Source organism: Thunnus thynnus, chromosome 20, assembly GCF_963924715.1.
Source record: "Thunnus thynnus chromosome 20, fThuThy2.1, whole genome shotgun sequence".
NCBI lineage: Eukaryota > Metazoa > Chordata > Actinopteri > Scombriformes > Scombridae > Thunnus > Thunnus thynnus.
In genome coordinates, this window is record NC_089536.1 from 9,577,270 (window position 1) to 9,599,813 (window position 22,544).

The 22,544-nt window shown below is 42.0% G+C and overlaps 1 protein-coding gene across 4 annotated transcripts in view; it reads left to right on the forward strand.

Annotated features, from left to right (window-relative positions):
- Positions 1-20,187, forward strand: part of usp54b (ubiquitin specific peptidase 54b) — a 57,361-nt gene extending 37,174 nt beyond the window's left edge. For 3 of the 4 annotated variants that reach the window (XM_067576034.1, XM_067576035.1, XM_067576036.1), the window contains 12 exons: positions 2,123-2,272; positions 2,917-3,109; positions 3,340-3,522; positions 3,882-4,101; positions 4,777-5,163; positions 5,468-5,595; positions 5,714-5,872; positions 10,597-10,744; positions 13,217-14,040; positions 15,225-15,352; positions 15,451-15,582; positions 17,773-20,187. In XM_067576034.1, the coding sequence (XP_067432135.1) occupies positions 2,123-2,272; positions 2,917-3,109; positions 3,340-3,522; positions 3,882-4,101; positions 4,777-5,163; positions 5,468-5,595; positions 5,714-5,872; positions 10,597-10,744; positions 13,217-14,040; positions 15,225-15,352; positions 15,451-15,582; positions 17,773-17,859 (2,739 nt within the window). In that variant the 3' untranslated portion in view covers positions 17,860-20,187. Of the gene's footprint in view, positions 1-2,122; positions 2,273-2,916; positions 3,110-3,339; positions 3,523-3,881; positions 4,102-4,776; positions 5,164-5,467; positions 5,596-5,713; positions 5,873-10,596; positions 10,745-13,216; positions 14,041-15,224; positions 15,353-15,450; positions 15,583-15,819; positions 15,960-17,772 lie in introns of all 4 variants that reach the window. The other variant, XR_010924824.1, reaches the window with a different exon arrangement.
- Positions 20,188-22,544: the final 2,357 nt, after the last annotated feature.

The following is a 22,544-nucleotide window of genomic DNA, read 5'->3' on the forward strand; positions in this document are numbered from 1 at the left end:
TATCATTTTCGACATGGGAGGTCAGGTATACAATATGTTTGGCATTTACAGTAGGTGGTCTAAGTCTAAATGAGAACACAGTTGCTAGGTGACAATGAAAACAGAGGATGCCTTGTTCTGTCTTCAAGAGCAGCTACTGATTTTGTGTTTCCTGTATTTCATCGTGTGTGTTCCTCTGGGACTCTTACATTTTTAAAAACACCAGCATATATCACAAATTGGAGTTTTCCAGGACAATTTTCATGTAAATTGTGAATACCACATCAGGGATCAGTTTAGTGGACTCTTCTCACAAACACTTTGAAAACAATCAAATTTGTAGGCACCATAGATACTTCTCCCATCCAGCCATGTTGTATATTCTTATCTAAGTTTGGTTACTCAGAATTACCATCATTTGGCATGAGAGTGGTGTTATTCATGTTCTAGGATATTTGTTATGGAAATTTCTGGATATGCAAAAAGGAAATCTGTTTGGATTCTTTGGCACGTGGCTGAACCTTCCATCTGTTATAATTGAATTGAATTTTCCCAACAAGTTCTTGCTAACAGCTAACTAACATCTAACGCTACCAGACACATTACCGCCTGGTCAGAGGTACAAATACAAAAAGTATTCAAACACACTCATGCTCAGATCTTCAGACACATGCAAGGACACACACACAAGTAACTGCACTTGCACAAACAAACCCTTAATGACAAATGCAAATAGGGAATACAAATATGTGCATGCTGCAACGCCCAATAAACTCAACCGATCCTGTTCCAACACACTCAGAAAAACAGCAGATTATAACTCACATGACAGTAACATCCACTGACCTGACTTCTGTTACTCTAGAACTCAGGATGCTGTTCCTTCATCTCTTGCTGCAGTTTTCACACCTCTCACACACACAAACACACACACAAACGCACACACACATACACGTGTTCGACCCCTGATGCTCCGTGTCATGACTGAGTAATGTTGGTGCATTTTAATGCCACTGTAACATCTCCAGCCGCATTCTGAAGTGATATCTATGAATAATGGATCAGTGAATATGAATATGTGTTATAGTGAGTCAAGTTTTTCCCCTCCATCCTCTGTCTTCTATCTCCGCCTGCTGTCTCTCGTTTTTCATCCTGCTGCTGTGAGATGAAGCTAGTTGTTAGATACGAATCAGAGGCATAATGTATTTTCTGCTTTTGTGTTGTCATTATATCAGAAAAAGTGAATCCATCTGCCTCCCGTTTCCCTCCTCCTGGTTCACCACTTTCACTTTTTTTTTCTGTCTGTCTTTTGCATCTGCTTCCCTGCTACTGTTTTATGTTGTTTCTATTGTTAGATTAGATTATTATAGTGCTGAAACAATTACAATAAATAGATAACAATTTTGATAATCGATTAGCTTTTACTGTTATTTATCTAACAAAAATGCTGAACACTCTCTGGCTCCAGCTTCTTTAACGTGAGAAGTTGCTACTTTTTCTGTTTTATATCATTGTACACTGAATATCTTTGAGTTTTGGGCAATTTGAAAGTATCATTTTGAGCTGCAGAAACTTGTGATGGGCTATTGTCTGACTAAATGATAAATTGAATAAAAAAACTCAGTATTTTCAATAATGAAAATAAACTTTGCATAATTTGTAATTTTCTTGTATTGAACTGCATGGTTCTTTGCAGCAGCCAGCATGAATCACAATACTGTAATTCCTAAACCAACGACTACAGTTATTTTATCACAATTGTCTGTACAATGTGTAAATAGCAGCAGCTGTATCTGCAGCAGCTGACCTTACTAAAGGCATCAGTGTGAGATTTGTGCATCATTTCTGCATGAAAGGGTGCAGAATGTATGCAGAACTGTACAGTGTGTGCAGTAAACAATGAGAGGAGAGTGAAGAGTTTGAAGGATTACTGCATACAGCATATATATACTAGGTGAGCAAAAATGTGCTTGTATTCACATTAACTCCTCTGTCTCTTTCTTCCCCCTACCGCACACCTCTCCCTCTCTCCCCTGCATCTCTCCCTCCCTCCCTGTCTCCTCCCCCTCCCTTCTCCCTCTCTCTCTCTCTCTATCTCTCTCTCTCTCTCTCTCTCTCTCTCTCTCCCTCTCTCTCTCTGTAGTTGTTCTACCGTGTGACAGAGGAGAGGGCTCGCCAGGCGGAGCTCTACTTGGTGGGCATGGTGTGCTACTACGGCAAGCACTACTCCACCTTCTTCTTCCAGACCAAGATACGCAAGTGGATGTACTTCGACGACGCCCACGTCAAAGAGGTGAGACACAGTTTGGACTCTGCATGCTGCAACACGGGGAGGATGTACTGTACAGTATCTGCTGCAGCTCCACTTGTGCCTCTGAGAGCAGGAACGGCAGGAACTACGCTGCATCTTAGTTTCAGTGCTGCATGGTCAGTTCTTTTGCAGCGGTGGCGGCTTGAGATTGATTATGTGTTTAAGGTTTAATCCCTGTCTTGGTTGAGATCTTAGCGCAAGGTTTCAGTGCTAAAGCTTTTCTCAGTGTTGTAATACATTGTGATTTAAGCGTGAGTTATGTGTCAGAATGCAGGGAAATGATATGAATGTTGTGGTGAATGAATAGAGGAAGCTTGGTTGTGTCAAAGTGTGATATAAAGTGAACCTATACTGTATGTCCTTGACATCCCCACAGACACTGTACACACACTGTACGTTCTATTAGATTATTGAGCTAATGAAAAAGTGTGATAAAATGATATCAATAAGGACACACAGCAGCACAAGATGTGTTTGACCTTCTGCTTTGGGGGGAATATGCGTAATGTTATAGCTTAATATGGATAGATTTACTCTCTCTATGTGTGTGTGTGGGTTTATATGTATGTTTATGTGTGTTTTTATGTGTGTGTGTGTGTGTGTGTGTTCCCCTGCTGCACCTCTAGATCGGCCCTAAGTGGAAGGACGTGGTGTCTCGCTGTATCAAAGGCCACTATCAGCCCCTGCTGCTGCTCTACGCTGACCCCCGTGGGACACCGGTGATACTGCAGGAGAGCCCCAACCCCTGTACCAGCTCCAACCCGCAGCTGGAGCTCCAGCACTGCAGCAGCAAGGCTGGTTACGACAGCGAGGACTCCGGTACAGCAAAGATGACACACTCTGCTACAGATCAGATCAGATTACTCAGTGTTTATCATCCGGGGGCATGCGAGGTCACAGCTTTAAAGCTCTGACCTTCAACCCTGTAATCCAACTTCTGCTTCTGTATACTGCAGAGCCTGAACTTATTTTTCTGCCTTTGACTGTAAACAAATAGAGATTCAGGATTAATTAAAAGGTCATCTCTCTTTTCTCTTGTTCTCTCTCAGGTCGGGAGCCGTCTATATCCAGCGATACTCGAACCGACTCTTCGACGGACAGCTCCAGCCACCGCGCTTCTCGCAGCCGGTCTCTCCACCAGTCCACGGGCAGCCACCTCTCCAGTGAATCCCAGACCACAGTGGTCTGTAATTACGACATCGGCACACCACCACACGGTGCTGACGCCGAAGGTAATGCTGCATATAAGTCCAGGGGCAAAGTTATCTTTACTCACAAAGTACAAGTGCACCTTCAGCTCCAAACAATTGCAAACACACAAGTGGCCGCAGTGCTTTCAGGGAGTAAGAGAAAATACTAAAATGCGGTACTTGTTTTGGGTACAGTTAAGAGCAAACAAAGGTCAGTTTTTAGTGGAAATAAGTGAGTTCTTTGTTCTTATTCTTCATCACTGCAGACTCTTCTGGTCATGTGCTTTATTAGTGGTTACACTCATATTTACTTGCACTGCTGCCTACATAATTGCCCCCTGTGGGATAAATAAAAATGATATTGGTTTTACTGTCTCTTTCTTTCTCCTCTGTCCCCTCAGAGTCAGCAGTGGAGGGTCCTCCCCGCCCTCCCTCTCCTCCCCTGCAGGAGTACAAGGAGACGGCCGTCTTCCTCCTCTCTTCCCGCCGGCCACTCACCTCCTCTTCTTCCTCTTCTCGTCCCCTGTCCTCCTCTTCTTCTTCAGGAGTTGGGGGCTGTGAGGGTGGGGTTGGGGGACCCCACTGGGAGGATGAAAGCACCAGCAGTGAGAGCAAGTCCAGGTACTGCAGCACTGATATACACGGACACATTGACTTCAGACAACCTGCAAGCGAATGGATTTTTTCATGATATCAGTGTCTAAATATTTGGCTGCTTTTTAAACATGCAAAAATGAGTTGAGATGAACTAATTACAAGTAGACTCATTAATGGAGCAGGTTCTTTATACTTTCCAATCATATTGGACCACAACTTATCTCTAACACTACTTTAGGTCGTCCATATAAACATTTGGCGCTCATTCTATCTTTATACACCTACATTAAGCTTTGCATCCTCGCTGCTACGCCACTGCTTGCTTTTTATCTTTAATCTTGCAATTTATCTACATTGTGCACATTGTGAATTTAGATTTTAGAGTTTTTATGAATGTTTCCTCCAATATGTGTTTATGTTAATCAAATGTTTGTGTCAAGCTTGCTCATATTGTTCCAGAGCATTATTTTTGCAAGAAATGGTTAAAACCTCTACAGTCTTCTTGCTGAACTGTAATGAGGTAGTTTTATCATGTATTTTAAGTCTGACAACCTTCTAAAATCAGTCATTTCTATTTTTGTCACTTCAGTAAATCTTAAGTGAAGATTCTGCACATTTGAGTAGTTTTTATTACACTATTCTTTCCACTCCTGAATTCACGAAACAGCCTTTGTAACATTCTCCTCCTTTGCTCTCTAGTTCTTCCGGAGGCCGCTACAGGCCAACCTGGAGGCCCAGGAGAGAGGCCTTGAACATCGACAGCATCTTCACCCGCCAGAGAGGTTGCTCTCTGGGCTACCACACCCCACCTGGTCCCTCTCTCCCTCCGGAGCCCCAGGACTCTCTGCCCTTGGCGGGACCCGCTCCACCTGCACAGCCAGGGTTGCAAGAGGTAGAGGGGAGGGAGGTTGGGGAGTTGGAAGCAGGATTTGGGCTGGTCGGGCAGCCCAGGTCTCTGGGCAGTGGGCGGACGATGGGTCCCCCTGCCCCTCCACCTCTGAGAGGGGTGGAGCACCAGCCACGTCTGATTCAGAGGATGGAGAGTGGCTACGAAAGCAGTGAGAGGAACAGCAGCAGCCCCGACAGGTAGGAAACTCAAACACACAAATAACCATTAGTGTCTCTTCTTTTCTCTCTTTGTCATTCATCGCCTTTCTCTCTCCTGGTTTCTCTGTCACTCCTCAAAGCTGCTTTATCAGCATGAAACACGAATGTGACATCAACAACAACAAATGGTCCAGCAGTAGTGGTCCATAACAATAACTCAATCAGTGGACACATCTGTCTAGAGATGTATGATCTGCACTCTCAACATTTTTTCCCTTCTGTCTCATTTTCTTGCTCTCTGTTTTTTTGGTTTCTTTCCCCCCGTCTCTCCTTCCCTCCACAGGGAGGTGGGGCAACAGAAACGGGTGCTGATGTCAGGACCTTCATGGCGCTCGGTGCCCAAGTCAAAAAGCAGCGGTGCCATCCTGCAGGAGCTGCCCTCCCCCAGCTGGGGTGGCGGCACCAACACAGGTGTCTATTTGTGCCTGTAAATGCATGTATCTACATTAATTTGCATTTGATTTGACTGTATTTTAAAGATGTATTCATCACCTGACTCTCCTGTATGTGTGTGTGTGTGTGTGTTCAGGCTCAGGGCGCAGTGAGCTGGACGAGCTGCAGGAGGAGGTGGCGAGGAGAGCCCGCCAGCAGGAACAGCAGAAGCGGAGGGAGGCAGAGCGGGAGGCGGCCATGGGATTCAACCCCAAACCCAGCAAATTCATGGACCTGGACCAGCTCCAACACCAGGGTACGGATTAAAGAGGGGGGGGCAAGAGAAAAACAGAAAAGTTGTCTGGAAAAGGGTGGAGGAGAAGGAAGAGATGTATGGAAGTTTAGAAGTTTGTGAGGAGAGTAGAAATTAAAGGGTTGGTTCACTCAAATTTAAACATATTTATCTCTAGTGGCACCTAGCCATGCACATAGTTTTGGTTTTGTTTTCAAGTTTTAAGATATCTGTCTGAGATTTTTGTCTCCACTAAAATACAACGGAGGGAAATGGATTTTTAAGAACTTTTAAGTGGGACTATTACTTCAGTAGGGATTAGCGCTAAAAGTGGGTTTCTCTTTTTGTGATTTGGGTGAATTGACTCTTTATGAAGAAGCCAAAATACAACTGTATTTAAAGCTGCACGGGGCAAGTTTGTAGTTTATATCCCCAGATAGCAAAGAGACGTAACAGGACTAGACATTCCTTACACATACCTTTGAATCTTATGGAGACAGTTCGGGGGTTCAGTCTTTGAATCCTGCTTATTCTAGCCTGAAAAATATATCACTTTTTGGACGGTTACCCAAAAAAAAAAAAAAAAAAAAAAAAGTTTTTGGCATTAAACTTATGACATCGCAATTGGAAGGATGTGAGGCGAAGAGATTTAATGTTGCTGTATCATTTTGTGATGCAGGTTGCGAAAGTGTATTTTTATGTAAAAATCTTGCCCGGTGCAGCTTCGAGGTCACATTATCACCTGTTGTCTAGTTTAGCGGTCACAGTGACTTGTATGTCCATGTTTCTGTCTGACCTCCTCTTTGTCCTCACTCCCATCTGTTCGTCTGTCTCTCAATCTGTCTCCCTACGTCATTATTTTTTTATTTCTCTGTTAGTTTGGTGTGTGTTACTCCGACTCATATACATTATATATTTATGTATATATATATGTATATGTATATGTATGTAGGCTTTTTTTGTGTCATCTATGAGTGTTTGTCAGAATGTGTGTGTGAGATTTTACCTGAGCTTTAGCTGGACAGTACAAAGAGTAAATCCCTGATTTTTAACCTACATAGAAGCTCCTGTGGGATGTTTACTGACCAGAGTGACCCCCATTTAAAACCACAATCCCAGTTCAAGTTCAGAGCTCTGACATCTAGGCCAAACTCTTGGGAGTTCACAATGTGTGTGTGTGTGTGTTCCTCAGTTCACAAAAACTCACTCTGTATGTGTGTGTGTTATTCTGTTTTCCTCTCTTTATATATATATGTGTATATGTGCTTGAATATGCTTGTATCTCTCTATGTTTATGTTTATATCCATGCACATACAACTATACATTTTACATATAAACATACATATGAATAGTCATTTATGTACCTGGTTTGTACAGTGTATCTTCGTGTGTGTGTGTGTGAGACTGTGTGAACTGTAGACTTGACATTTGGACTCCAGCCATACTTATAGGGGCACTCCACCAATTTTACATGTCAAAGTCAATTTACTTGTGTATAATGTCGTCTGTGACCCAGGAGGAGCTTTGTCAGGTCTGAGAAAATTACTCAGCTGACATCAGCTGAGGCTCGGGGAATACAAATTTATGTTACAAACTGGTGGCGTAGAATTTTGGGCATATACAGTACTATGAAGGGAGGGTCTAACAAAAGATAGAGTTGCTTTATGGGAAATGTAGTGTTTTGGGTGCTTTACTCATCCTAGGGACCAAAAATCAGGATATTTTGGCCTTTGCATCAATTTTGCACATTACTTTTTAGCCATGTAAGCTAGGGATGCATGATAATATCGGCACGTCATCGGTATCGGCCGATAAAAGCTCTAAAATTAAATATCGGCATTGGCCTGAAATGAACATTTCTACCAATTATGATAGGCCAATTTGTTGCCTTCTCCTCCGCCGCCTGAGTGTGCTTCCCTCCATGAACTGTTTCACCCTCACGGTCCCGGTGCGGAGGAAGCACCAGGACCCAAATCACAAAAACAGGTGAAACAGTTCGCGGAGGAGCTGCTATGTTTGGCTGCACAGATAGGAAACACCTTGGCTGACAGGATGTACCACTCTTTCTTGATCATACTTAGTACAATCTATGATTGCGTGCATAATAGTCTCCTCAGCCAGCTGGAAAAAAATATGTGATAGAAGAAAATAGAAATGTTAGCATGCTCATACGCTAAAGTAAGATGGCAAACCATGCTAGCATTTAGCTGTGCAGCCTCACAGAACCGCTGAGGTGGCTGTAGACTCTTAGTTGTGTTTATTCTGTCTAGCAAGTCCCCCAACTTTATGGATGTGCAGCACTAAATCACTCTACTCTTTCCAGTGACAACTATAAAGACTTGAGACTGGACCCGGACTTAATTGCTGTGAGACTTGACTTTACTTAACAATGAAAGGCAAAACATTCACAAATTTCTCAAAACTCTTCTCCGTCTTTCTTCAATTTTAAACCCTAAAAATGTCAAGCCGCATTTGCATAGCCACTCACACTATTTTATCACATGTGCATTGAAAAGACTCCATTGAAACGATCTCAAGGACACCAATAACAGCTTTAATTAGGTCTGAAAGAACAATGTTAACACGCTGTATCATCAGCATTCAGACAGCTGAAAGATTTGCATCTTGACTTGTAGACTTGTGGTTTGACTTGGACCAAATGACTTTGAGACTTTGCCAAAGTGTTTGTCCATATTTCTGTATGTGTGTGTTTTCATACATACAGTATTTAGTCCATGCATCCACAAGTCATATTTGTGCGTTCCTCTATTCAGAAAATGTGTGTGTGTGCAGTATTATGTTTGTGTGTGTCTGTGTGTGCAGTATTATGTGTGTGTGTGTGTGTGTGTGTGTGTGTGTGTGTGTGTGTGTGTGTGTGTGTAAGAGAGAGTCTTGTATGAACTGCAGGTGTGCAGGTTTTCCCCTCCAGCTCAGAACTAACTAAATCTATATCAGGGATTATTATGTTGTGTCCTGTCTGTCCTACTGTGTGTGCTTCAGTGTGTTCAGCCTTGACACACACACACATACACACACACACACACACACACACACACACACACACACACATGCACCCCTGTGAGTACACTCAACCTTGATGAAGTGAAAGGACGACTTGCGAACAAACAGATGGCATCACTACCAGTGTGATTACGTAACAGAATTTGGTTTCCCACATCCGTATCGATGGTTTCAGACGGGCTCCAAACAATCTGCCTCAGTGTTTTAGAGGACATTTCAGCCAACAACAACAACAGAGCTGCCATCAGCCTTCCTTTATTCTGTCTCTATCAATCAAAAGTCTGTAAGCTCTCGCCAAATGGGTGATGGCTGCTCTTTTGTTGTTCTGTTTTGCATCTTCTTTTAACAAACTAACACCATTCAGGGTGCGTTCAAAAGCTGCGCACCATAGAAAGCTTTGTCTGACAAAAATCTTTTGTCCTCTTTTCCTCTCTGGTGTCTATGGCTTCATGAACGTAACCTCAACGTTACTCCTCACGTATCTAACCTTGACTTTTTGACTTACTAACAAGTTTACACATTGATGTATTTACAATAGAGTTGCAAAGTGGGAGAAGATGCAAGTTTTGGAAACGTTTTTCCCCACTGTAAAGTCTTCCTCGTCGTAGAAACACAAGTGTCTCCTCTGAGATTATGTAACGTTTTTGAAACAAGTGGCAATAGAAAGAAAATGGTAAATGCTAAAATGTACTTTAACCGTAGCACAAGTAAAGAGGAGTCACAAAGTCAGCAAACTGACTCATTGTTATATAGCAAGATAAAGTTTGCTAACATTAGTCAACATAAGCTATTGGTCATATCAGACCAAGTAAGTGCAGCAGCAAAATTCCTCTGTGTGCTGCATCGAGCAAGGACGCGTTTTATTGCTAACGAATTTAACTTTTCATTTGCAAAAGAATTTATGCGCTATTTCGTCTTTCAAATTTTAAATAAGCTCGTTTTAAAGATAGAACAAGTTTATAATATAGTCGTCAGTGTTAATTCACCTTTTGTTGTCAGTCGCTCGTCAGTAGTTTTAAATACTATGATTCCCATGAGCCCCAGCAGCTGTAGCTAATGGAGAAATCAGAGCTGCAGCAATGTTTCTAATGCTTTGTTGTTGTAATTGGGAACAGCTCACTGTTACTTTAGTTGATAAATTCATCAAAAAAAATATCAAATTAAAAATTAATTGAAATAAAAAGAATCAAATTATTAACCGACTTAAACTGCTAAATGTTTTATCAGGTTTCCACAAAGTGTAATATTTAGCTTCAGCTCGCTGTTAGCAGCAAACGAGGCAAATTTATAAGCTTGATGATTTGATGTTTCTTAATAAAGTGATCCTTGGAAGTCGTAGCTAACTTTTCTCCTTACAGCCAGATATTTTCAGGCACCGTTGCTAATATTTATTAAACCTAATCATCTAATGAAGTGGATGTCCAAAATAACGTCTCTCACTTTGCAACTCTATACATGTATAAAAACACACATTGACTTACAGTAGAGGAGCGTTAATGCATGCCGGCCCCCTCATAACCACTCCTTCTGCTCTGCTTCTCTTCTCTCTGTCTCCTCTTGTCTCACCTGTTCTTTCATCCTCATTTATTGTCTCCTGTCTTCATCTCTTTCCTTCTTGTATTCTGTCTCTTATTTCTCGTTTCGTTTCCTTTTCTCTGCCACTCTGTCATTATATCTTTCTGTCTTTTCTCCTTTTTATCTTCCGCTCTGTTGTTAACATCCTCAGCTGTGCTCAGACCCCTGCATGAGGCTAACGCTCATAGCGGATTGGCTGTAGCTGCGTGCATGAGGAGCACTGGGGTCCCAATCAAACGCAGGCAGGAACAGGAAATGGAACGGGAGACAGGAAGCGCCCGCCCACAGGGGCCTCGCAGGTACCACCACTGTCCCCCCTTTATGTGTCCGCAGCGGTGCCTGTCTCAAAATCACCTCAGACCCCCCTTCCTCCCCCTTTTTTTCACTTCGTGTGTGTCCTCAGCTCAAGCTGTCCCCAAAACCGCCTCAGGACTACTGTGTGTGTGTCCTCTGGGTGCTGGCTGTCCAAAAAAAACGCCTCAACACCCTCATGTGTGTGTCTTCAGCTCTGGCTGCCTAAAATCCCAGAACCCCTGTTTTTTGTAACCCTTACACCACTGCACTCTCACATCATGCTCTATGTGTGTATGCGTGTGTCAGAATGTGTGTGTGTGTGTGTGTGTGTTCTCAGACACACACACACTTGACTATATACAGTAACATCTTATCCCCTTTTTGTGTTTGTGTGTTTGTTGCAGTGCAGTAAAAACCTGCTTTGCTGGGCTCTTTGCTGCCATTGAGGATAAAAAGAGAGAGTTGCTCTCCGCTTTTCCGTGCTTCACTGCTTCCCTTCATTGTTGTTGTGCTGCTCTTTGTAGCTGTGTGCTGCCAAGGCTTCCCTCTGCTCTTTGTGTGCCGCTGATCTGTCCCTCTGTGCGCTGTAAAGCTGCAGTCCGTCACTGTGTTTATGTCCTGTGTGCTGCTGTGCAATTGCAGACACAGATCCTGCGCTGCGGTTTGTGTTTTTGCTCTTTGCTGTTGTGTTTGTGTGTTACAGTAAATCAGTCTGTTTCTCTCCTGATGTGTTAGTTTTGTTGTGTGAGGAGGGGAAAGTGAGCTTCTGCCTTTTTGTAGTTTTTGTATAAGAATGCTGGGGGAAAAAAACATCAGATTTAATGTTTAAAGAGTGATGTAGCACATCTAGAATCTGAGATAATCCCATTTAATACATTTAAATGATGACAATAATAAGAACTAGACTTGTAAGCTCGTATAACAGGGTCCAAGCACCCTTTACAATTTGGAACCAAAGTCTAACTGACCTGTAGTGATCAGAAAGATTGTTGATTCATCGATCATCAGAAAATTAATCGGCAGCTATTTTGAATATCAATTAATCATGTAATTAATTTTTCAAACAAAAGTTGGAGACATTCCCTTGCTGCATTTATTTGTCTTATGTGACAGTAAACTGAATATCTTTGCATTATGGACTGTTGGTCATTCAAAACAAGCAAATTAAAGACGGCATTTTTAACATTTTATAGACCAAATAATAATCAGGAAAGAAAAGACAAAGATCAGAGTGAAATATAAGATATAAAATAAGAAAATAAAAATGTAACTAATAAAATTAAAAGTACAATTGCATTAAAAACACAGAGAAAGACAGAATTTTGAAATATAGAGTTTTAAATTCCAGAGTTGCAAAGGCCTGATATCCTCTGAGTTTTAGGATCGAGCTAAAGACTAAACTCAGGCTCTAAGACGATCGTTAAAATCTTAAAATCTACTTTATTAGATCTTGTCATGCTGCGAGACTCTGAACCAGCTGAATTTATAGTAATGACAGAGGTAGTGACAATGATTGAATCTGCTAAGTCAGTGATTTTAGACATTTTAGTGGAGCAGAATTTGGCAAAAATTTATAAATTGTAAACTGTTATCAGCAGAATCAAAGAGAAAAAGGTGGTGGTAAAGCTCAGCACTCGGCCTCTTTTATTACCTTCCTCCTCTCCTCTATTGATCAACTCAAGCCTCTGATTTATAGCTCGCCGCTGCAAAGCCTGCTGGGTAATTACTAAGGCTGAAAAGAGACAGGAGAGTTAATGTGGGGGATGGGGGTCAGCGCTCGTGGAGACACATACAGGTCTGCGCACACTTACATAAAAATAGACAAACGCAAATTTACAGACTTGCTGTTCACACATACAAATGCACACACTCGCTGCTACACTGATAAGAACCGTGTCTCTGCGGATAGGATCCACTAATGTTCAACATATATCATCTCCTCACATATCAATGTATGTAAATCAATAAAGTAATATAGTGGCCCGGTGAGAGACAATTACTCTATACTGTAGAGGCCACAGTGTTGATATACTGCACCGGTGCTCGGTGCTCTAAAGGGGAAATTGCGGTTTTGCAAATCAGATTAGAGTCAAATCTTTGGTTGTTTTGAGTCGGATATGGTCGGATCAGAAAGTTAAGTTTGGTGAATCTGCAGCGATCTGTCAGTCAATGAAGCCGAGCTTGTGCCTGACTCATAAACAGCATGGCAGTGAAATCCCATACATGTTAAACAAAGCGATGCTTGCATAAGGCTGGATCATTGTGTAGCTGTTTGTTCTGTATGTAGGTGAGCTTGTGTGTGTGTGTGTCTGTTTTCTGCTTGTTTATCCTGGTATGCTGTTGTGACCTTCCCTCTATGCAGTAACTCACCTGACGTCAGAGCAGCTGTTTTTTTTTGTGTGTATGTGTGTGTGTTGTTTTTTTTTTTCCTGCTGCTGGCTGACTGACACCCTCCTTCCGTCCCTTGTGTCCTCCAGTGAACAGCCTGGCCCGGTCCAAGTACTGCTGACGCCCAATCAGGAGGAGGAAGAGGACCAGGCAACGCCCAACCAGGACGCTGCTCTGGGCCTGGACCCGCCCCCTCCACCCTATCGCCCTGCTCACTCTCGACCCCCGCTCACCCTCAGCATCCCTCACCCTTGCGCCCCTTCTAGCCAAGGAGAGGAGGAGGAGGGCGGATGCTTGGGGAGGAGAGGGGAGGACGGGGAGGATGGGAGGGAGGGGACGGGGGTGAGGCTGTGTGAGTTGCTGCAGGCAGGGGGGGTGAGTGTCAGACCCCTGGGGAAACACTTAGCCATCTCTCTGCCCTCACTTCCTCTGCGTCTCTGGGATACACACACCACACACACCGCACACTCCACACACCTTGAACCCCCACACACACACCCTCCCCCTCCGCCCTCCACTCCTCCCCCGTCTTCCCCTCTGGAAGCCTCCGGGCAAAGGAAACCTGTCACACCTCTCTGGCAGTCCCCCCAGCCCCACTCCCCTGCCGGTGCCGCTCAGCATTGGCCGAGGCACGGAGTCGCCCCTGACAGCGGCACACGTCATTGGTCCTCCTGGAGTTTGGATCGCCCTGACGCTGTGGTGACGCCATATGACACCCCCCCAGACCGCTGTGTTCCCATCAGGCCGCATCTGTCCAGCCAGAACTACAGCTACAGTTGCCAGTCCTCTCCAGGGCACTACAGCTTCCAGCATGCCCCAGGGCAACACAGTGATCCCTGCTGTGACCGTGAAGAGGCTGAGCTGTCTGAGCTTGACTCCCTTTACCAGGCCAGTCTGCTAGCTGGAAAGACAGGTACACACACACACACACACACACACACACACACACACACACACACACTCTAAGAAAAACATCAAGTTCAAACAAGTGACATGTTTTAGTTGGCTGAAATCTTTACCTTGACATACATTAGTAATTAAAGTGTATAATTTGCATATGCATCCGTAAATGTATAGTAAAACTTAAACGATTAGTTGATTAAGTAATATGTCAAGCAAATAAATACAAATATTTTAATTGTTGTAGCTTCTCAAATGTGTTTTTTATATCATAGTACATTGAATATCTTTGGGTTTTGTACTGTTGGTTGAAGACGGTTAGAAAGTTTGTAAATGCAGATTGCACTATTTTTGCACATTTTATGCTGATATTGATTAATCAAAAGAATAACTGATGGATTAGTTTATAATGGAAATAATCATAAGTTGCAGAATTTCACACAGAAATTCACATTTCTACAGTATGTAGTATGCACCATGTTATTACTGTAAGTTGGAATCCTTTTATGGACAGTAGAGCTAATAATAAACACAGTCTCACATGTAAAATATGTTGTGTGCAGTACTTAAATATCACAGAGCCGTGTGTATGAGGATGCTCACTATTCAAACACACACAACTTCACATAAAAAGGGAAAAGCAGCATCTCCCCGAATCAAATACCACAACTTAATGTTTGTGCTGTATGTTCAGAAAATACTTTATCATTAAAACAGTTGCTGCAGTTGATCTTGGGATCTTTTGCTTTTTGCTTTTTATTGTTTTGTTTTTTTTTTGCAAACACCACTATTCTTGAAGAGTGATTTTGTTGTGTTGTCACATCACTTAAGTAAGAACTTTATATTAAATTATTGCCAAATTTCAAAGTTTCCAAAGACAAATTACAGGAAAATGTTTATAAATTGATACACAAGACAAGAAGAGTTTTTAATTTGCTGAACCATAAAAGAATTGCATTTTGTGTTTGAATATTTTACTCAATAAGTGTGATACATTGCTTCAGTGAGAGTCTGGAGCAGAATTTATATTGAATATATAAATTAGGTTGTCAACAGGTATGGGACAAAATGTTTTACCTAAGCTAAGTTAGGCAACCTTTAAGGAGAATATTAAAGTTCAAGTTGTTCAAAAGCTACCAAGGAGTCGCACATGACATGTTCTGCTCAGCATCCTAATACGTTTGTGTGTGTTTGCAGGCTGTAGCCCATCAGAGAGGCTCATATCCAGGGTGGGAGGGCAGGCTCGCTCCAAGACCCCCAGTGCAGACATGGAGAGGAGTGTGTACGGGGCGGACTGCACCAGCACCCCCACCTACCTCAACAAGGTAACACTGACTAAGTCTTTTTTTTAACAGAATCCCCTCACAGGTCGTCAGTCGGATCCATTTTTCCGCCATCTGACAGTCATTTTCTCGCTCTGCAGCCAGTGACGTTGCAGGATCTGCGTTTAGGGGTGGAGCCTGATGACGGGGAAAACCTGAGGCGAATCGGACGCAGCCTGAGCGGCACAGTAGTGACCTCGCACCGCAGCCGCCTGACTGCAACCCGCAGCTTTGTGAGTGTGACTTCTTGTGCTCTGCTGCCTCCATGTGGCCGTGCTATTAATCTGCATCTGCCTGATGTCCCGCCGTGGCACTTTACGCATTGCTTCTCCCTGTGCTTTTCTCCCCTTGCTGTTTGTCTTTGTTTCTTCCTTTCGTCCTGCTTTCCGATTTCCAATCTGTCCTCCTGCTCTCTGCTTCTCTTCCTTTTCTTTCCTCTTCTTCTTCTTCTCTCTCTGTCTCTTTCTAAGGTGAAGCAGGCTGATGTCAGTGCCTCTCCTTGCTTACTTCCTCTCTTCTGAGTCCCTGTTGCTATTCCACCACTATCATCTTCCTCCATCCTCCTCATCACAACACCTTCTCATCACCACCTCCCTCCACTGCTTTACAGGTAAACACCGCACTGAGTTATATGACGTTACACTTCTTTAAATCTTTAATGAAAAACACAAGTCATCTGCTGCAGAATGGGAACAGTCTACATATTTTTGTGCCAGATGAGTTTGCTTCTTAGCTAAATCAGGTCAGAATAGCAAAGGAAAAGTCTTTTCCTGATGTTTTATACATTTTCTGGTGAACATTTTACTTTCTGGCAAACTAGATTCATCAGGCACAAAGTAGGCTAAGCCCCTATTTGCACGTAGCTATATCCTGGGGATGTGCACTGATTTGTAATAACTGTGGAGAGCCAAAGGTGATTTTCATCCTGTGCAAATCTGTCATGTGTCAAATTTATTTAAAGATGCAGTAGAAATCACAAATGCTAGAGAGGGGACTTTGTACATTGCATGAAAAAAAATCAAACTGAGATTTCCTTCTCACTCAGGAAGACAGACAGACCTTCGAAATATTGGCAATGGTTCCTTAGTTTGGAAAAAAATATCTGCAGGCAGCAACTAGATCACAAATTAGCTGTGAACAAATACTGAGATGAGTCATTTTATGTAATCAGAGCTTCCAGCAGAGACAATGAGGTTTATTTCCAGCTTTCCAAAATGTCTGGTTTGTTTGTGTCTTTTTAGAACTTAAAAGGTGAAAAACCTCTGACAAGCTGAGGTGTCAGCTCCCGGTTTTTAACACTTCTGCAAGTGTAAAAATCTCATCTCGCTGTGGGAGTTGAGGCTAATGCACATTGATCTTAGATGTTTTTTTTTTTTTACAAGATGATATCATAAATGTGGAATGTCAATATTCTCACATGTGAGGAAACCAGGAAACGTCTGGGATTAATAATAATTCTTTCTTTAGGTGGCCCCATATGACTGGCAGCTCAGAATTTGACAAAATGACTGCTGAAAACTGAACATGTCAGCGCCCCTCATGATACATTGACAACGGGAACTACTTTTTCCAAAACAGATATATAATAGTTCAAACTGAAACTCTTTATTTGGCGGGTAGTTGCTTGTCAGTCAACTCTCTGTTTAAAAGTGGAAAAGTGATGTTTGTGGGGGACGGCGCCAGAGGTGACAACACACAGTAGTGTAATGCTGTTGGCACCTTAATAATAACCAAACCAGGAAACAATAATATTATGAATACAAAAGAATACAAAACAGCAAGTAGACACTGACCCTTTAAATCTGTCAGATTTATTTTCACTCATTCATTTGTCTCGGATGTGAGTTGTGTCCAAATTAAACAAGTCACACAACTCTTTTGCATTATATTTTGCTTTCTACCTCAAATGTTTTCAGCTATCTCTGTAGTTTTTAAGAGTTTTTACTCCTTCAACCTCACTAAAAATCCCAAAATCTATGAATATGCAAATATTGTTAATTTCAAAAGTTGAAAAGTCCATTCTCAGTGTATGTGCACTAGTATTGGGTAGAAACTTGTTGTAATGTCACAAATGTCACTCCTTATGTTCAGATTTTTGGTGAGCACAGAGAAACTCTTGATGAATGTGAAAACAGCCTTCTAGTGTCAAACTCTGCACAAACATCATTCTGCACAGTGAAGCTCAAACACCCAACTGTAGGAAACAAAAAGCAAAACATATTTCAGAGTGGAGGGGGACTTTTAACATTTGTGCATAGCTCTAATTTCTTTGTGTTCAATGTGTTTCTGATAACAAATCCTCTGAAGTCTTAAATGTTTACACATCTAGTTCCTCACGCCTTGGACTTGCACTGAAGCTCACACTGGTTTGCACATTGTTGCGTGTCTCGCCTGTTGTTCATTCTCTCCTCTCTCGTGTCCAGGAGCTGTCGGGCAGTGCAGGGAGCTTCTGGCTGTGTCTGACGGGGGTCAAGCTGTCTTCTGACCAGAGTCCTGCTCTGCTTGATTAATGTCTCAGCGCATCCACCTCCACACGTCACGGGGCAGCAGCGCCGGCGTCCTTGACGACCTCGCCTCGACGGACCTGGAATTGGCTCGGGAGGATCAACTAAACTCCTATCCTGTTCCTCCTCCCTTCCTCACACGACATGCACACGCAAACACATGCACGCACACATGCACATCTGCACTGACGTAGAGCCTCCCTCAGCGCCTGCAGCACCCCGCTTAGCCCCTCCTTGCCTTCCTCCCTTTCTCCCCCTCCCCCAGCCCCCCCCCTTGACCCACTATTCTGTCTATGCAGTCACTCTGACCCCCAACTACAACCTCAACCTTCCCCCCTACTTCCCGGGACTGTTGTTTCTCGTCTCCCCCTGGCTTTTCAGAGGGTTTCCCTGTGCAGTCAGCCTGGCGAGCATGCCGCTTATAGTGGTGTTGTTGGCTTGGTCGCTCACTGGCCGGGTCTGACTGGGACCTGAGCCCTCGGCAGACTCGTCCTCCACCTCACAGGATCCTCAGCTCAGGGGGAGGCCTCTTACCAAGTAGCCACGCCTCTTCCTCTTTCTTCACGGGCATTTCCTGTTGGACGCACACGTAGCCGAACTGGGTCTGTTTCAGATGGACAGCCATATTTTTTCTGTTTTTGTTTTTGGGATTTGTTTAACTTTTTGTTTCCTGTGTGCGCGCACAGTAAATCCGCCCGAGGCCGAACTCTCTAATAACTAAAAGTCATGTACAGAAAAACTCATGTATGAAACCTGTATGTTAATTAATAAGACCTTATGGAATGTTGATAATGATAATTAACGAATATTGATAAACTTAAAGTGGTACTTCCTCATGTCTGCATTTCAAATAGAAGTGGAGTGCACTTCACAAGTGTCTAGCTGGAGTTTCCGCCCCCCCCAAACCGCTCGCCGACCTAATGACAGCTCTCCCGTTTCTACCGGGAGATTAAACAAGAAAAGCGCTTCCTTTTTCTCTGCTTCTTTCCTTGTTGCGTTCTTTCTTTCTTTCTTTCTTGTTCTCTTTCATTCTCGCTTTCTTTCTTTTCTTCCAAAACGGGAAACAGTAGCACCAGAAACAGGCCGACAGCAGGGGAGGAAAGTCGAGAAGGAATGAGAGAATGTAGGTTAGGGATACCTTTCTCTTTTGGCTTTATCAATGAAAACAGAGATTCATAAGTGCGCTTTGCAAGGTTGCTTGGCAGAAGTGCACTTTCTGAAGGCTTTTTGACTGAGAGGTGCTCTATCTAACTTCAGTGGCACTTATGAATTCACACTTTATTAATTCTCCCTCCCACTGAAACTGGTTTTGAGACCTCAGATGTGAATAGAAAATGCCCATCTTCAGCCTGAGACAGTGACATGTCTAATATGAATATGCTTTATATGATATATATGTATTAGAGGTATATTTTCAGCCAGTGAGCTATCTTCTTCAGAGATGTCAACCATTCCTCAGTTGTAACGCAATTATGAATATACAGTAATGAAAAGTTAATTCACACCCCCCCTTTACTGAGTAGCATTCTGACATGTGTAGAGTACATTTATTATATGCTTTATTATATTAAAAATCATATAAAATAACAAAGTCCTTATTGAAAAACTGGCCAATGTAAAGTTCTTCAAGAATTTACTGATGTTGATTGATCGTTGTAACTAAACCAAAGGTTGGCACTTAACTCAGAGAGCGTATTTAACATTGCTGTTTTTATTTTCCATTTAGGTTCAGTTCTGATCTGTTTGTTGTTGTTTTTTTTGTTTGTTTGTTTGTTTCTTTTTGGGGTTCTGGATGTGGGAGAATGTAGCCAATTGTAGCGCATGAGTCCGCTATGCAAATCAACCTTCCCTCACGATCCTGTATCAGAGACAGTCAGGAGGCAGACACACCCACCCGCGGGCGCTCTCATGGACTCTGGCAGAGACACGGAGAGGAGGAAGGAGATCTCATGTTAATGCTGCTGGTGAACTTTGTTGTTCTGCATCTACTACTATGTTTCAACCAATGGAATGCAAAAAGAGAGCAACAACGAGGGAGAGAGAGCGAGAAAAGAGAGCGAATGAATGTAAAACTAAAGGATGAGAGTGTGTGTTAAGTGTGTGTTTGTGAATGACGGGCAGAGACATAGAGAGAGAGAGAGAGAGAGAGAGAGAGAGAGAGAGAGAGAGAGAGGTGGAGAGGGGAGATTTAACTACTGCAGGTGGTTTATTGTTTGTGGGTGTGTGTAGACTGTGTGTGTGTCAGTTCTGGGGTGGTGTTGCTCGGGGAAAGAGGGAACCTGTATTTTTGCAATAAAGTTATTACCAATGCACTCCCACAGGGGGGCGTAACCACCGTACAATGTCTGTGTCATTATTGATTTAAAAAAAAAAGTGAAGAGAATAGCATCCTACCAAAGCTGTCAACTGGAATACTGTGTCAGTCTCAATACCCACACTTACAGTATTTGCACGTAGTCAAACGGCTACTAGTGTGACGTATTTCCAGTAACAGTCACGGCGCCTAAGTACCTGTTAAGTCCTCAGGAGTGTTGAGATTTATTAGAGCTCACTGGGACACTCTTGACTAATAAGAACATCCTGTTATTAATGCAAATACAAATACTGTTCATGACCCAATCGAATTCTGATGATTAGTTGAAGTAGGAGTTGCTTCAACCAAACAGCATTACAGTTACAGTCAGATGACCATAAAAAGGAGAAATACAAAACATTATATAGGCTTTCTGCAAGTAGGTTTACTGCACAAAATAGGAGATATAACACTATATTATTTTGAATGGTTTCTGTCTAATAAAACTTTTAAATATATTTTTCAAAATCCTTGATAATGGATATTTAATATTTATGTTGTCAGATAGGCCTGTGTGATATCAGTCTTATCAGTCCCATCAAAAAGAACAGATTAGTCGTTAAGATTAGGTGATAACCATCTGTGAAGCTTCTGCCCTAACAAAGTGTTTGGATATTAATAATAATAATCACGCTAAATCCAACTTTCATAAACTTCAGCCTCCTCTGGTCTGTTGATTATTGTTGGTCCTAAAACCAGCCGAATAGGTGCACTACTGCAGACAACAAGAGGACTGTTGTTGCACAATATACCGTGGTGAATTGCGGGATACACTTGGCTCGGAATATCACTTTGAAGCGGTGTTGGGAGAAGTGTGCTTCAAATGTGGGTTAAGTGTAGTGTATGTGTGAACTCACACTGTGGGTATTGGGACGGACACAGTCTTCCTTCCTTCAGTCTACAGTCTGTTCCTAAAAACGTGAAAACTGAATTCCATGGTTAATTGTATCTCAGTGTTTCCCATATATAGAATTTATTTGCTCAGCCAAAACAAATACCTTTGTCCTGGACAAGAAAGATTAGTATTTTTAGCCTTAATTTGATAACTTACAGTTAAGATGCAGACAAGAGGTTTGGGGAGAGAGATAATTTTATTACACAATTTAAATTTATTTTAAAAATCTAAAACCCAAACAATGCTAGCAGGCCTGAGGCTGATATGCTCATTACACATAATAAGTTAAGATAAAACAAACTGAATTTTTTTTTAGATTAATTTAGATACCACTGATTGGTATTGAGAGAAAAAACAGTTTGGTCTGATGGTGGAAAGAACATGTTGTTGTACCTATAATAAAATCACTTATCATCTGTAGAGTGGATATTTTTGTGAGATAGCTCAACTTTAATCAGTCTAAAGTTGAACTTTAACTTTATCCTTCACTTCATCAGACTCAGCTGTCTTTTGTCAGTTTTAGATACGATTAGATATAAACAGGATCAGACAGTTCAGTGTCCAATCAACACTTTGAGTTGAATAAAATGAACTGGTTTCAGTTTGAGAAATGACCTACAGTACAGAATGAGACCGAACACGACTCACTTCTTGTAAGCTTTTTCTGGTGCTAATAATTTATCTCATTGTTCATGGACCTTACAGAACTGATTAAGCTTTTTATCTTTTGTTCTTTAAGTCTCATCCTAACAAATGTATTTGCTCACACATGGGTTTTGTTACCCTTTTGTAACTTTAAATACATTTGAATGTATAATACAGTTCCTGGACAGTCCTGTGAGAAAATATTCACACTATACACTTGTAATGTAAATCATTAGAGCTCAGAAAAAGCCTCTCATAAATATTTAGCTCTTGTACTCTCACCTCAACTGCAACCTAAATCACTATAGATAGAGATAATTAATTCAGAGGGTATTAGTAGAAAATTTATATTTAAAGTGTCCAAATATCCAGACATATTCTCTTCAATTAGCAATCATACTTGCCTCTTTTTAAATTTGATACAGAACAGTTTCTCCAGAAGATTATTTGTAGACTGTTTGTTGGACATTTGCATGTGCAGAAAAAATTAAATTATAATTCAATTACACTCTCTTTATGTTACTGGTTTGAGTTGATGAAAACAAGCATATATAACATGTTTGATATAGAATATCTCATTAAAAATAATAATACTTAAACAACTATTGGCAATATTGGTATAGTTTGTGTGTGTGCAAACACTGTTAGTAATATTTCTGCATAAATGTAAATGTTTCTGTATGTGTAGGGCCTTATACTAGATTTTTTGTATCATCCTCACATCAATGAGGAAGTAACTCACAGTGGATAAAATGTGGTAAAATGTATGTGTGGCACTGTATAGCACTTACTGTACAG